This window comes from Cervus elaphus, chromosome 27 (genome assembly GCF_910594005.1).
Source record: "Cervus elaphus chromosome 27, mCerEla1.1, whole genome shotgun sequence".
Taxonomy (NCBI): Eukaryota; Metazoa; Chordata; class Mammalia; order Artiodactyla; family Cervidae; genus Cervus; species Cervus elaphus.
The window spans coordinates 6012135-6026536 of record NC_057841.1 but is presented as its reverse complement, the minus strand read 5'-3'; the positions used below and the strand labels follow the sequence as shown (position 1 = coordinate 6026536).

General features: G+C 58.6%; 1 protein-coding gene across 3 annotated transcripts in view; it reads left to right on the top strand.

Moving 5' to 3' along the window:
• Nucleotides 1-6290: 6290 nt before the first annotated feature.
• NFATC1 (nuclear factor of activated T cells 1) overlaps nucleotides 6291-14402 on the top strand; it is a 90471-nt gene continuing 82359 nt past the window's right edge. Inside the window, exon 1 of one of the 3 annotated variants that reach the window (XM_043889600.1) lies at nucleotides 6291-6735. In XM_043889600.1, coding sequence (XP_043745535.1) covers nucleotides 6609-6735 — 127 coding nt within the window. In that variant the 5' untranslated portion in view covers nucleotides 6291-6608. Of the gene's footprint in view, nucleotides 6736-10911; nucleotides 11293-14402 lie in introns of those variants that run through there. The other 2 variants (XM_043889602.1, XM_043889601.1) reach the window with 2 other exon arrangements.

Sequence of the window (14402 nt, the reverse complement as noted above, 5' to 3'; positions counted from 1 at the left end):
CCTGCCTGGAGCCCCCGCTGCAGCTCCTGGGACCCCACAGCCCAGCCCTGCCACAGCCCCAGGCTCTAGGGTGTGGGCTTGAAACAGCATCTTCCCTGAGGGTTCCCGTCCATTTACACTTTGGCAAGATGCCACTTCCTGTTTCCAAGAAGGAAAAAAGGCCAAGCGGGCTTGTAAAAAGCTGCCTTCTGCTCCAACATCAAACAGTTCAACGCGGCATCTCCATGAGTTAAGTGTAAATGAATCAGAAGCACATGGATTAAATTTCCCTTGAAATTCACTCCGGTTTAAAAATTAATGGAAAAAGTGCCTGGCAAAACTTGTTTAGAGCTTTATTGAACCAAAAACACTTTAAAAATAGTTTGGGAAGCTCGGCAGACCCAAGCCATGGGCGGATTCCATCTCTTCCCACACTGGGCCAGAGCCCTGGGCCAGGGACGGGGCGCTGGCCTGTGCCCAGGGTCCTGTGCCCACCCTCCCTGAAAACACTGTGTGCAAAACCAAAGCCAATTAGAACAATAAAGGGACCCAGAGCACCCCCCACCCAGCCAACCTCAGCCGGAGACTGGGATGGAAAACTGCTCACCTTGGGCTGCTGCGGAATTTAAGGGTTGCCATCCGGAAAACTGTTACTGTTACCATTCTGCAAAAGGAAAGCATAGTGAGCTCACAGGTGCAAACCCTGAAGCTCGCCAGAAAGCAGAGGAGGACCCTAGTTCCCTCCAGCCAGGTCGGTGGCCAGAGCAGATGCCCAGACATGGTGAGTGTGGAGTGCCCACTGGCTCCGCACACCCTCAGCTCTCAGAAACACAGGCCTGGCCTGAGGCTGCCGGGAGGGGCCCAGGGCAGCAGGAGCCCACGCGGGATCCCTCAAGAGGACGGAGGGGAACCGTGAGGAGACTGCTCTGCGGAGCATCCTTGCTCCACCTGCGTCCGCCTCGGAGGCCGCCAGGCCCTCGTGGGCCTTGCAGAGCAGGACAGACCCCGGGGCCAGCTGGGGTTCTGGTACGGCCTGGGGTCCCAGCTGCGGCTGAGTCCACAGCAAAGCAGACGCAGAGCGGCAGAGAGGAGGCAGCCCCCCCCCACGTGAGGAGCCCACAGGCAGGGTCTCGGGTGGGCCCAGGAATCCACCTCTGGCCTCCCCTTCAATGGAGACGACCTCACCCTGCATCACCGTGAGAGCACTGAGGGTCGCGGACAAGGCGAACATCCCAAGGTCACTTCACCTGCCCCAGGGGAGACTTCCCAGGCTGGAAGACAGTGGGCAACACACCGGAGTACTCAGAGGAAAACACTGCAAACCAAGAATCCGATACTCAGCAAAACTACCTTTCAAAAGTGAGGGTGAAATGAAGACTTTTCCAGATAAACACTGAGAACTTGCTGCTGGCAGACCCACCTTACAAGAAATAAAGGAAGTTCTTCAGGCAGAAAGCGCGTGACCCCAGACAGACACTGAAGCCACATGAATAAACAGTGCTGTTAAAGGTAAGTACGTCATTTTATGAAGCAGTACAAATGTATATTTTCCTCCTTTGTTCCAATAACTGGTTTAAAAAGCAATTGTATAAAATAATACAGATATAATGTAATGTCAGGCCTATAATTAGTGGAAATATAAGACATGTGTAATATCTTCACCAGAACCAAGGAAGTGGGTGAAACAGCTGGGAGGAAGGGACCGCCTGCAGGTGGTAAAGGAACACTAGAGCCCCGCTGGGTCTGCAGCATCACCATTTGTTAACATATTACCATAAAAAGAGGAGAAAGGAATGAACCCACATAGGATTAATGGTTATGTATGTCACTGAAATTAAGCTACTAGGTATTTGAAGCTGATTGTGATGTTAATATGTATGTAGTAAATCCTAGAACAACCGTTAAAGAAATAACTTTAAAAGGGGTAAAAAGCACTAAAGAATTCATTTTGCTACTTTAGAAAACATTCACTTAACATAAAGAAAGCAATAAAGGAGGAACAGAGGAACAAACCAATGGGAGGAAAATAGAAAACAAGAAAAATGAAATGGCAGATATAAATCCAACGATATCAATACTAACATTAAATGTGGATGGATTTAACAAGCTGATTAAAAGAAAATGTGATCCAACCTGAACCCGGCTACAGTAGGTGCACTTTAGACTCACAAGTGGATTAAAGTGGAAAAACATATATTAAGCAAAGAACAAGTTCGGGAAGCTGGAACGGCTGTATGAATGTCAGATAAAATAGATTTTAACACAAAAAAAATGTCATTAAACAAAGAGGGATGTTTCATAACGATTACAGGGCCCATCCATCAGGAAGATGTAAAAATTATAAATATATGTGCATCTAACCACAGAGGCCCAGAATATATGCCACAGAAGCTGATGGGAGGAAGGGAGGGGCAATGCTGCAGCAATAATCGGAGATATCAGGAAGGACCCCCCCCTCAATCATGGGTGTGACAACCAGGCAGAAGACCAACCATGAAGCAGAAGACCTGAGTCCAGGGTGGTAAGCCAGCAAGGTCCACTGGACGTCCTTAGGACATGCCACCCAAGCGCGGCAGAACACACAGAGTCATGCGAGATGCTGTCCAGAGAGAATGTTCTCTGCTGTCCCAGAGGAGCTGCTGCTGAGACTCAGGGCGACTGCTTCCATGTGGAAGACGAAGGGCAGAAGGCGCCGTGCTGAGTCTTCGGCCTGGGTGCTGACCAGCCCTGGCCGTGCTGACACTGACTGGCTGAGGACTGCAGTTTTAGACCCGGTGGTAGGATGCCTGGAGTGGGTGGTCCGGAGATGAAGAAGCCCCTGCACTGTCTCAGGGAGGAGGGGAGGATTAAAGAGCGACTTCACAGGGAAAATCTCAGAGCAGAACCTCCAAACTGGAAATGTACGGACCTCTAAGGACACCCCTAACAGAAAAGGGAACTCACAGGTGTGCAGACCCATCTTTTTCAACTTCAGGCACAACTGGCAGGTTTGCTATCAATGGCTTTTTAAAAGAACCTCAGCTAAGTTTACTAAGAAGTAAACAAACTCTTCCTAATTCTGATTTTTGGGCTTCCCAGGTGGTGCTACTGGTAAAGAACCTGCCTGTCAGTGCAGGTAGACAAAGGAGATGAGGGTTTGATTCCTGGGTGGGGAAGATTCCCTAAAGGAGGGCACAACAACCCTCTCCAGTATTCTTGCCTGGAGAATCCCCATGGACAGAGGAGCCTGGCGGGCGGCGGGCCATAGGGTTGCACAGAGTTGGACACAACTAAGGCAACTTAACATGCACGCAATTCTGATTTTTAACTTAATGCCTATCTCTACCCTTTGGCTCAATGCCCATGTGGCCAAGCATGTCTGCCAACACTTGGTTCAGTCTGTGAGCCTCTTGCAGGCTGCTCAGAGGTGCTGCAGGAGGAATGCGCACCTGCCCTTTAGAAGAGTTGCATGCTCAAAGTGGCTCCAAATGGGAGAACTTTAAATTGGCACTGCCAGGGCTTGAATGTGGACCTGGTGAGAACAAAAGCATTTACATTCAACTCACAGATGTCTGAGGTGATTTTCATGAGCAAGAAGTGGCACCTGGGTGTGCGACCAGGGAACAGGAAGAAAGGGTGGACAGCGGCCACAGCTGCTCAGGAGGCCCTGCCAGGCTGGGGGTGCAGAAGCTGTGAAGTGGGACCAAGGGGTCCCCAGCGGGGCTACCAGGGCAGGGGACACAGCAGTCCCTTCAGGGCAGCTCCAGCCAGACCAGTGCCTCCCAGGTCCTCCCAAGCCAGTCCCCACGCCAAGGGCGCTGAGGGTGTCGTCTCCATAGCACTTGTGCTTGAACACAAAAGTGGGAGCAACAACGACTACAAAGTCTCTAGCAAATATTGAGCAGGGAGGATGAATACCCAAGTGTGCACCAGGAGAAAGGATTTGGCACTAAAGAGACTTCGAAAATGGTAAGCCTCTTTGGGTGTATTTGCCCCAATAATCCACAGAAACAACAGTAATCTAAAAATAGTCTTGTTTTCTGTCCTAAGCTCCTTTTAACTTCGTTAGTCATCACCAATTCTTAAAATAAAACCCGTGTAACGTCTCTCCTAGTAGCAGCTATAAACACACCTCGAGAGCGGCCGGAGGACCCAGAGAGGAGGAAGGGGCGCCGGGGGCCGCGGGCGCGGGGCCGGGGCCGCTGGCCCCGCGGTGGCCGCAGGGCCGGCCCGCGGCGGACACGGGGGCGCGCTGGCCGCGGAGCTGCGCCGCCGCCTCCGGGACTCCCTGCGCCCTGGCGCGCGGCCACCGTGGTCCGGGCAACGGCATTAAACAGAGGGAAACAGACGGGACACCGTCACCCGGGCGGGGGAATGAGGGGCGCGTTGAGAGCAGACAGGAAAAGAACTTTTCTGGATGGAGTGAAAATTATTCATTGGAGGAAGAGGAGGAGGCGGCGGCCAACGGCCCCCAGCTCGGCCCTCCGCAGCCGAGGGGCACTCCCGGCCCGAGGGGTCCCGCGGACTCCGGGGCCGCAGAACGGCCCCGCGCCCCTGAAATCCTGAGAGGGGAGGGCGGAGGGGGCGAGAGTCAACCTTCCTTTTGACACAACTCTCCAGACCTCCCTTCGCTCCGCGCCACGACTCGGCCTCTCCTCCCGGCCCGTTCCCCTCCGGGGCGGGCCCTCGCGCCGGCAAACTCTCCAGGCAAAGCCCGAGCCCGTAGGCCGCGGGGCCGGGGACTCACCGGCGCATCTTTGCAGAGGGAGGCGGGCGGGAGGGGGCAGGGGGAGGGGCGGGGGCGCCCCCTGGCGGCTGCCAGCTCCGGACGCACGTCCCGCCCCCCCGAGTCCCCGCCCCCCCAGTCTCCGCTTCCCTTCCCCCTTTCTCCCCCCCCGCCCCGCCCCCCTCCGTCCGGCGTCCTCGCGACCCTCCCCCCTCAGCAAGCTCGAGGGGTTCCCCCTCTTGGGCCTCCAACGTCTTTGCGGGGTCTCCCAGCCCCAGCCACTGCGTCCCCGCGGGGTCCTCCCCGCCCTTTGCCTGGGGCTCGAGGCGCCTGGCGGGCCGGCTCGCAGAACGGGCGCTGACCCACAAGTAGTGGCACCAGGAGTGTCCTGACCCCCACCAGACCCCCAGGGGAGACCCCCAGGGGAGACCTGCGCCCAGTTGGGCCGACGCCACTGGGATGAACCGACAACCGCGGTGGTGACGTGGGCATCCCCGCGCCGGGCGCCTTCCTGTTGTTTAATGTCGCACCGAGGGCAGGGCAACCCCCCCACTGGATCAAGCGTGGCACCCCCCTTTCCCCGGGTGCCGGGCGTGGAGTCCTTTGGGGGCACCCACGCGCGGGCCGCAGGCCTCCTGGTCCCCGCGGCAGACACGTCTTTTGCTTTGGGTTTATTTTAACCCACATAGGTTGTCGTGCAATAGATTTATGATTCTTATACACCAGACATTTTAACCGCCCCAACACTCCGTCCCTTCCATCCAAGGCCAACACGAAAATATGGTCCCGTTTTGGCCGCCGAGCTGCACCGAGAAGCAGCAGGGCTTGAAAAAGGAAAGAGTGAAGTGAAGCGGCCGCTTGGAGAGGCCTCCCCCGCGAGGCGAGCGGACCAGCCCCCGTCGGCTGGAAACCCCAGTCGCGCCCGTAAACCGCCCCGGCCCTCGGGGCCGGCCGGGGGCGACGGCTGGGAGCCCGGGGAGGGGCTCGTGGTTCTCCACGGCCCCCCCGCCCGCCCCGCGCCAGCCAGCCGTGCAACAGGCAATCTGGGTCGCTCAGATATTTACAGAAGAAAAATGACAGTGACTCCACGTCCCGGGACTGCCGTGCAATCTGTTAGTAATTTAGCGGGATGGGAATTTCCTTTCTCGGGCCTGCCAGTGGAAGCGCTTTTCCAAATTTCCACAGCGGGGGAAGCCTGCGATTTTACATAATGACTTCAGCATGCAGGGCTCTCTAGGCACCCCCGTCGGCCCCCCTCCCCGCCCCGCCCCGCCCCCCTCATTAAAGCGCAGTGCGGTTCTCTCAGGACACCCGCGTGGACCCAGGCGTCCGGGCCGGGCCGCGCGCCGGGTGCGCCCCAGCCTCTCCGCGTGCGCCCCTGTCCGCCCCCCATGCGCCCCGCGGGACGGGCGAGCGGCGGCCAGGCGCGGGGAGGGGCGGCCGCTCGGCGGCTGGTCCCCCGGGCCCAGCGCCGGCTCGGGCGGGCGGGGGCGTGATGTCACGGCAGGGAGGGGGCGCGGGAGCGGCCGGGCCGGCGGGGAGGCGGGGGAGGTATTTTCCAGCTTTAAAAAGGCAGGAGGCAGAGCGCGGCCCTGCGTCAGAGCGAGACTCAGAGACTCCGAACTCGCCGGCACAGTCACCGCGCCAGGGAGGGCGGCCGGGCGCGGGGACCCGGGCGCGGGTGCACATCTCCGAGCCCCGGCCACCGCCACCTTGCGGGGCTCCCGGGGCCGCAACCCGGCTCTGCCACGCGCGCACACACCCCCCACCACACTTCTCCGGGGCGCGCGGGCTGAGCTGAGCCCGGGCCGGAGCGCGTCGGCCGGGGGAGAGGGGGCCTTTCGCGGGAGACCCGACCCCGGGCGGCAGCGCGAAGCGCCCACTTCTCCCGCTCCTCCTCCTGCTCGCCGCCGCCGCCGCGTGGATGCCAAGTACCAGTTTTCCAGTCCCTTCCAAGTTTCCACTCGGCCCTCCGGTTGCAGTCTGCGGGAGCGGGGAAACTTTGGGGCCCTCGGCGCCCGCCGGCGGCACCATGAAGTCGGCAGAGGAAGGTAAGCGGGCCCAGCGACAGTCCCCCACTGCGGCCCCCGAGGCGTGGGGGCGGCCCCGCACCCGGAGCCCCGCGCCCATCCGGTCCGCGCCCGGCCCGCCCGCGCCCTGCGGTGTCCCGGCCCGGGGAGGGGCGAGCAGGCCGGTCTAGTGTCCGCTCGTGGGGAGGGGCGCGGGCAGCCGGGCGCGCAGCGGGCGCGCTGCAAAGATTGGGAAGCGGTGTCCCCCTGGTGTTTCCCCAGAGCGGCCCTGATTTCGAGCGCGCCTTCTTGCCAATAGGTGTCTCCTCTTCTCTAGCGCTGAGTGCGCGCACTTGGCCTTCGCTGGTGCTGCCGCTCAGCAGATCCCGCTGTGGAAACTCGGTTCAAATGCAGGCGGCTAGGGGACCAGCGAGGTTAGGGCCGTCAGAGCCACAAAGGAAGGACATTTGGGGAGATTTGAGGCTTCTTTAGGAAAGAGGGATGGCCTGGTTTCTTCCCCGGTGGGACAGGGCCACCCTGTAGCCTCGAAGACCAGCCGTATAGTGAGGTGGGGATCTCTGCTCCCCTCTACGAACTTAGCCGGGGGCGGATTCTCTCCAGGCGCCGGGCCACGGGAACCGCTCCGTGAGGCGCTGCCACGCCGATGGCTCGACCCGCAGGACTAAAAGCAATGAAAGCCGCGGTGGGGCGCAGCCCCTAATTCAAACCAGTTTGCAATCTTGTGGATTTGAGAGTTCCAACCGTAGATGTTTCAGGACAGTTTGGGAAGGGCCTGCCGAGTTTCAAGATACTTTTTCATAGTCACAAGGATGGCATAAACGTCTGCCCTGAAGCCAGTGATGGTGAGACCGCTACTGACAGTCTGCTGGCGACCCTCCTGTGTGCAGCCTCGGGTCCACAGCCCCTCACCCTCACCCCACACCCGCCCTTAGAAACAGCCACCACCACCCGGAACTCCCCCACCACCCAATTAGCCTGGAGCAAAGGGGTGACTAGCCTCCTGTGAGAGGCCACCAGGGCCAGGGCTCTGGCGGAAGCCGGAGACACCTTTCGAAACGCCTTATCAGCGCTGAAGTACTTTGTCTAAATTATTTTAAGAAAACTGCCAAGGCTGCCAATGTGTAATGAGTACTCATATTTTATAAGGGCAGACATCCTTCTGGGAAGTGCTAGAAACTAAATGCTACCACCTCCTGCACAATTCTAATAAATATGACGGCCCCACTTGCATCACAGCTGCAGTTTTCAAAGACTGCCTGCTCTGGAGAACTTCCTCACCGTCAGCAAACAAGCGCTCAAGACCCTACACTCAATGTAAGAACGTCATTTGGGGGTCAGGGCCTTGATGTCTTATGTTATTTCTACGTAGTTTTAATCAAGGGAAGATATATATTAACATATACCTTATATTTCTTACCATTTCATGCCAATTTAGAAAAGTTTAAATGTAAGCAGTACATAATGCTTACAGGACGAGCTCTTTTACTGTCAGAAAAGTTTTACAAGTTGCCGAGATTTTGATTTTACATCTTTGGACACTTTCCATCAAAGTTTCCCCCACATATTTCTTACCTCTGCTTTTTAAATATGTGGGTCTTTCAAAGTTTAGATCTCTTTACTTGAGCAGTCAGTGGTCTATCGTCGATAAAAGGTCTTTCTTTTCTCTTACAAGAAGAAAAGACATCTATAGGGGGTGATTATTTGTCCTGTTTCCTACACAAAAGAATACATTCTAAGGTGCCACAGCTCAGAGACAGCTCGCCAGGCGCGGTGATGCCCTTCGACTAAACAAATATCGGTGCATGTATCAGGACTGCAGAATTAGGCCAACAAGAAAGCATGATCTAATCCTTCGTACAGACAGGAGCGGGGTGTGAGAGGCAGAGCCCGTCTGCAGGTCCACGCCTGCCTTGCTGAAGGCTGGCGGAAGGCTCTGGCCTTCCCCACCGGCCGGCTTGGGCTTTGGCTGCCCATCTGAGAATCTGAGGGAATTCCCAGCCTTCCCCTCCAGTTAAATGAGCATCTGGTCAAAGCTCATTAGGCCTGTTGTTCGGGAAGGCCCTGTGCTTGTTTTTCCGCGTGGGGAAGGCAGAGAAATGCGGGCCTTGTAGGTACGCCCACCACCCATTCAGAAGTTGCTCCACACGGAATGCCTGGGGCGCTCCAGGACAGAACAAAGCCGGCCCTGTTCTCTCGCCGCCTCGCTCCGCATCGTCTCCTAATCCAGATTAGAAAGGCCCCGTGGCCGCATCGCTCGAAGGGCTGGAGGCCTGGGCCCCGAGCACACCCGCCGCCGCTGAGAGGAAGCGCCAAGCTAAACATTTCCATCAAGACAGGAGTGTCTGCTGAATTGGCAAATAGCTCCAAACCATTTACAAGACGCAAGGCACTGGGGGTGCTGGTGAGGGGACCAGTTAGAAAACGGCCCCCTCTCAGGCGACCTTGGTAGGGGATCAGCTCCTCCTTGGGACAAAGCAGACCTGAGTCCTGACCCTGGGGGACTCGGGTCCACCGGGAAGGGTAAACCCACTTTCTCCAGGACAGAACAGTTGAGAGAGACGTTTTAGTGTAAACAGTGGGTAGAGGCTGTTAGGTTTGTGTCTAAGTTTTTGGCGGGGGTGAGAAAGTGGCTGAACTTAAAAAAAAACCAAAAGAGAAAAATGAAATGCTGTGGCTTCTGAACGGAAAACAGAACTTCCATTTGCCTGAAGGTCAGCAAAAAAAGCAAACTAAAACAAAACAGCCCTCCAACATACATCTTAAAGTTAGGACTATTATTAGAAACTAAATCAGGCCAAAGTGAACTATGGTTTATCACTGGAGAAAACCAGCCTTTTGAAAAGGGTCCTGAGAGAGAAGAGTTGGGGGGGGGGGTCAGGTGATTCCCAGGTTCTCTGCTTCCAGAAAAAGCAGTCCCCAGGGGCCGAGGGACTGCAGGGCCGAGGGGAGGACACGGCAGGCTGGATTAGCAGCCCAGTCGCAGAAACGGACCATTGAGCACCGCCTCCTTCCCCCGTGGGCGATCCTCTGCCTCTCCCCCCGCCTTCCTGACCACCTTTCTCGGGCTTTTCCAGATGTTGCTTTCACGGGCGCCAAGACCCTGGGGAAGTCAGAACGGCTGGGAGAAAGTCCAGTTGGGCCGGGGGCGGGCCGGTCTCAGGCGGCCCTAGCTCGTACACGGACTTTGTGCACACACGCTGCTCTGTGCCCGGGCCTTGGGTGTCACCCCCGCGGGCTCCCCCTCTTCTCGCTCGGTCTGGGGGAGCTCTGGGGGGATTCAGGGATGGTTGGCAGGCTACTCGTGGGCCCACAGGCGTTTGCACGCGTGTTTCAGGAATTTGAGGGACTAAAGCGAGCGGGGTTACCAAAAGGAAAGGTAGCCAGCTGGGCATCAGCCTGCCGGTAGCAGGCCGCGCGAGAAGGCGGCCGGCGCGGGCAGCAGCGCGACCCTGGCGTCCCCATGAGCTCCCACCTCCTGACTCTCGGGTCGGGGGGTGGGGTGATCTGAGCTGCACGGGCCGGAGCGCAGTGCCGTGCGTGCGGGTTGGGGAAGAAGCTGCTCCTCTAGAAGCCGGCCCTGCCACCCAGGGGTTCTGAGCCGGCCCGGCCTGCGGGGCTCCGGCAGGACGGAGGTGGGGGCTCCCCATCCTAGGGGCCGGCGGCCGCCCGGAGGTTCCTTCGGCCGCTCAGCTGAGCCGTTGTGGTCAGGGCCGCGCGTCCCGGACTCTGCGCCCCTCCCCGGTGGAACCGCCGTTGCCGCTCGCTGCGCCCGCCTCCCCGAGCGAGGCTGCGGGTGGGCGGGGGTCCACCGCCTGGTCCCGTCCGCACCCCCAGCTTCTGTCCACTTGGCACCCGCCGCATGGGTTCTCGGGCGGACCGAGGTGGCCGGAGCCCCCGTGTGCCCCCTCTCCGGCACCAGTGCACCCCCCGAGCGCGGACCCTGGTGGCACTCGGGGATCTCCCTCGCGCAGGGGGGCCGACCCCGAGAGCTTCCTGGGGGGCCCCCGGGCACGGGTGGGGGCTCGGGGAGCCGGGACACCAGTGAAAGGCGTGCGCTCCGGCTCGCGGGGAGAGTTTATTTAAAACTCGGAAGCCGGCGGCCGGCGAGCCGCTTGTTTATGTAAACCCGGAAACAGCGGGGGGAGGGGCACGGCGGGGGAGGGCCGGGGGGAGGGGCGCGGGAGTCACGTTACCGAGGACGCGCGGCTGAGCTCGGGCGCAGCCGAGCCCCGGCGGCGCGACCACAGGTGCCCGCGGCCCGCGCCCGATCGCGGAGCTCGGCCCGGGACCCCGACTCTAGACCCCGACCCCGGACCCCAGCCTGACCCTAGGAGCCCGACCCAGCCTCGACCCCAGACCCCGAATCTGATACCGACCCTGACCTCGGACCCCTGACCTAGGACTCGGACCCCGAGCCCCGACCCCCACCCTGGACCCCTGTCCTCGAACCCCGACTCCGGCCCTGGCCCTCTGACCCCCGACCCAACATGACGGGGCTGGAGGAGGACCAGGAGTTCGACTTTGACTTCCTCTTCGAGTTTAACCAGAGCGACGAGGGCGCCGTCGCGGCCCCCGCAGGTGGGTGCGCGGCCGGGCGCAGGGGCGGGCGGCGGATCCGGGTCGGGAGGGGCCCTGTCTGGAGGCGCGCCTGGCTCCAGCCCCTCTGCCCGTGGCGCCCCCCGGCCTCCGTCCCACCCTCCGCGGCGCCAGGGCAGAAAACAGGTCAAACTGAGGGGAGAGCGGGGCAGCGGGGGAGGCCCTCTGGGGTCATAGGGTCGCCCAGCCAAATGCGCTAGGCTCCAGGCGCCGTCCCGTGGAGGGGCCTCTTCTTTAGGGCGCGGTGGGTGCTGCTCCTGCCAGGGGACAGGGAGTCAGGCCCTGGACTTGGACGTCCCGCAGGGCAGGGGCCTGGAGCCCCTACCTCTGCCCTCCAGGCTCCTTGTGCCCTCAAGGCTAAAACCTCCCGCCTGGCCAAAACCTCCTGCCTGGCCAAGAAAAGTCCCAGGGGAACCAGCCTTCAGGCCCTGCGACCACCAAGTTCCCCGGCCTTTTTTTTCTTTCATTTTCTCTTCTCTGTCAAAACTAAAGGTTCTACTTAAACAAGCAGCTGATGCAGGAACCCTCCAGCCCCCGGGACGGGTGCGTACTCTCCAATAGGAATGAGACGTTGAGCAGTCACCCAGTTTTGCAGGAAGACGGCCTGAGCTGGAGGCCGCCCCAAGTGGAGGGAGCCCGGAGCCCCTCCCTGCAGCCTGGTCCCCCACCTGTCTCTTGTGTCCCCTGTCGGCCTCCTTTCTTGTTTGTCTTCAGGACACTCTCTCTGGCCCTGCCCACGTGGCGGGGAAGTGGTGAAGCTGAGCCCAGCAGCTTGGCACTGTTGGGCGCCCAGCTCTGCAATGACTGTATAATATTTTCCGTATCATTCACCACCCCTCTTTTAAAACTGCAGCGTCCTCCTCGTTTTTTAAAAACACGAATGTTCCAACCAGGCCAAGGTGGCCTGAATCAGTCCTCCCTGGATGGCCTCCCTTTTCCTCTTCCTGGGCTGGGGGTCCCCAGGCCTCTGGGTGGGCGGGAGCCAAGGCAGGCGGGGGTGGGAGAGCGTGGCAGCCTTCTGAACAGATGTGAGGCTCGAGGTGGAGAAGCGGGCCCCTCAGGCCTTCTGTACTCAGGTTCTGGCTGGGCCGTCTGGGCTGTTTCCACTAGCAGACTTTCTCCCTCGGTATCCAGCTCTCTTTCCAGTCTTCTTAGCAGATGTATTTGATGAGAGGCCTGATGTGTGAACTGCTCCCCTGACTGCTCCAGGGTGTGAAAACCGGGTGAGGACGGAATGCCACGCACATCCTGTGTCCTCAGGCTCTGCCGCCCCAGAAGGCTAACCTGGTCAGAGCAGAGGCCTGGGCTTGGGAGTCCCCTACAGTGGGGGGAAGGCCCCGCTGCCCCCTCAGTCTCTGTGCATGTCTGCTCCCCTGACAGCAAGTTGAGCAACATTCTCAAGGTGCTCTTTCAGCATCGTTGCCAAATGTATACCGCCACCCACCCCAGCCTCCAGGGACCACAGTCCCAAGAAAGCCTCCTGCAGGAAGGCCTCCAGGATACCAGCACTTGGGGCCCAGCATTCACCGGGCCTTGGTGGAGGGGCATCAGGCAGCTGGAGAGAGGTCTGGGCAGAGAAGAGGTGGTGCCTTCACCTTGTCATGGCGTTAGAAGAAAGCATCCCTTTTTATCTATTTATGTGAGAGACGCTCCTACTTTTTATTACGATTATTTTAGAGCCGGTTTACAGCAGAATTGAGAGGAAGGTATGGAGATTTCCTGTGTACCCCCTGCACCCACAGGCACAGCCCCCCCACTATTGACATTCCCCCCTAGATGGGATGTTTGTTACAGTCAGTGAACCTACATGGACACGCCATCACCCAAAGTCTGTAGATTACATAGTGTTCCCTCTGGGTGTTTAATCCTGTGGGTGTGGATGAATGTGTAACGACATGTGTCCACCATAGAGAAGTCCTTCAGAGCACTTTCACTGCCCTGCCCCCGTTCATCCTCCCTCCCTGGCCCCCAACCACTGACTTGGTCACTGTGTCCCTAGTTTTTCCAGAGCATCCTACAGTTGGGACGCTGGACGCAGAGGGTGCGGCCTTTTCAGATTGGCTCCTTTCACTGAGTGACACTCAACTTGTGTCTCCTCCAGGCCTCTTCCTGACTTGATAAGTCTAGTGCTGAGTAGTATCTCTTGTCTGGATGGATCACAGTTGATCCATTCACTTACCGAAGGACATCTTGGTTGCTTCTAAGTTTCAGAAGTTATGAATAAAGTACATTCTTCTTGCTCTTATTAATTACTAACATTACATTGCAATTATTAAGTTAATGGTTACATTGTTATATTAAATTCTTCAGCTTTTAATGGGTGACAAATGACTTCATGTTATTTCTGGGATGAACTTGGATAGAAATAAGTGAATGACTGACCAATTCTGAGGTTGATTGTGAAGCAAGGTGACAGAGCTTGGGAAGTTATTATACCCAACCCAAAATGGGCACTTTCTCAAAAGGACTCGGCCAGCCCTGACCACAGGGCCCCTCGCCCTCATCATTCTGAGTGAGGGTGGCATCTTCTCACCTGTCACCTGTCGATCACGCCACCTCTTGCTCTAGAGAACAAGAACCCCCGCGTTCGAGGGGGCCGTGGGTGCTGGGGTTCTTTCTGTGCAGAGAGCTTGGCAGGTGCAGATAGTCACCATTTGTTGGAAGAAAGCAAGCAGAGTTTTAAAAATAACCCGCCCTGGTCTGGGCAGGGTGTTGTTTGCCCAACAGGGGCTGCCCTGGCCCCTCTGGGGAGGAGGCTGGCTGGGGGCTTCCCTCCTGGGGGGGCTTCCTGCTGCTGCTTCCCTCTGGGTCTCAGGAAATAGCTGCTCTGCTGTGGGCCGGGCGGGCGTGGCCCTGCTTCCCGCCCCGGGCTCCTGTTTTCTAAGTTATTTTGGCCGCCCAGCTGGGGCTGTCACCGTGGCAACTCAGGAGGAAATGGGCGGGGCCTCCTGGCGGCCTGGGGGCGGGTCCCTCGCTGCCCTGACTGCTGCTGTGCAGTGGGGGCCACGGTTCTTGCGTGAAAGGGGACGTTTCCTGAGAAAAGGAAGACTTGGACTTTTTATTGTCAGTGCCCTCCTCAGTGACGGGGGTGG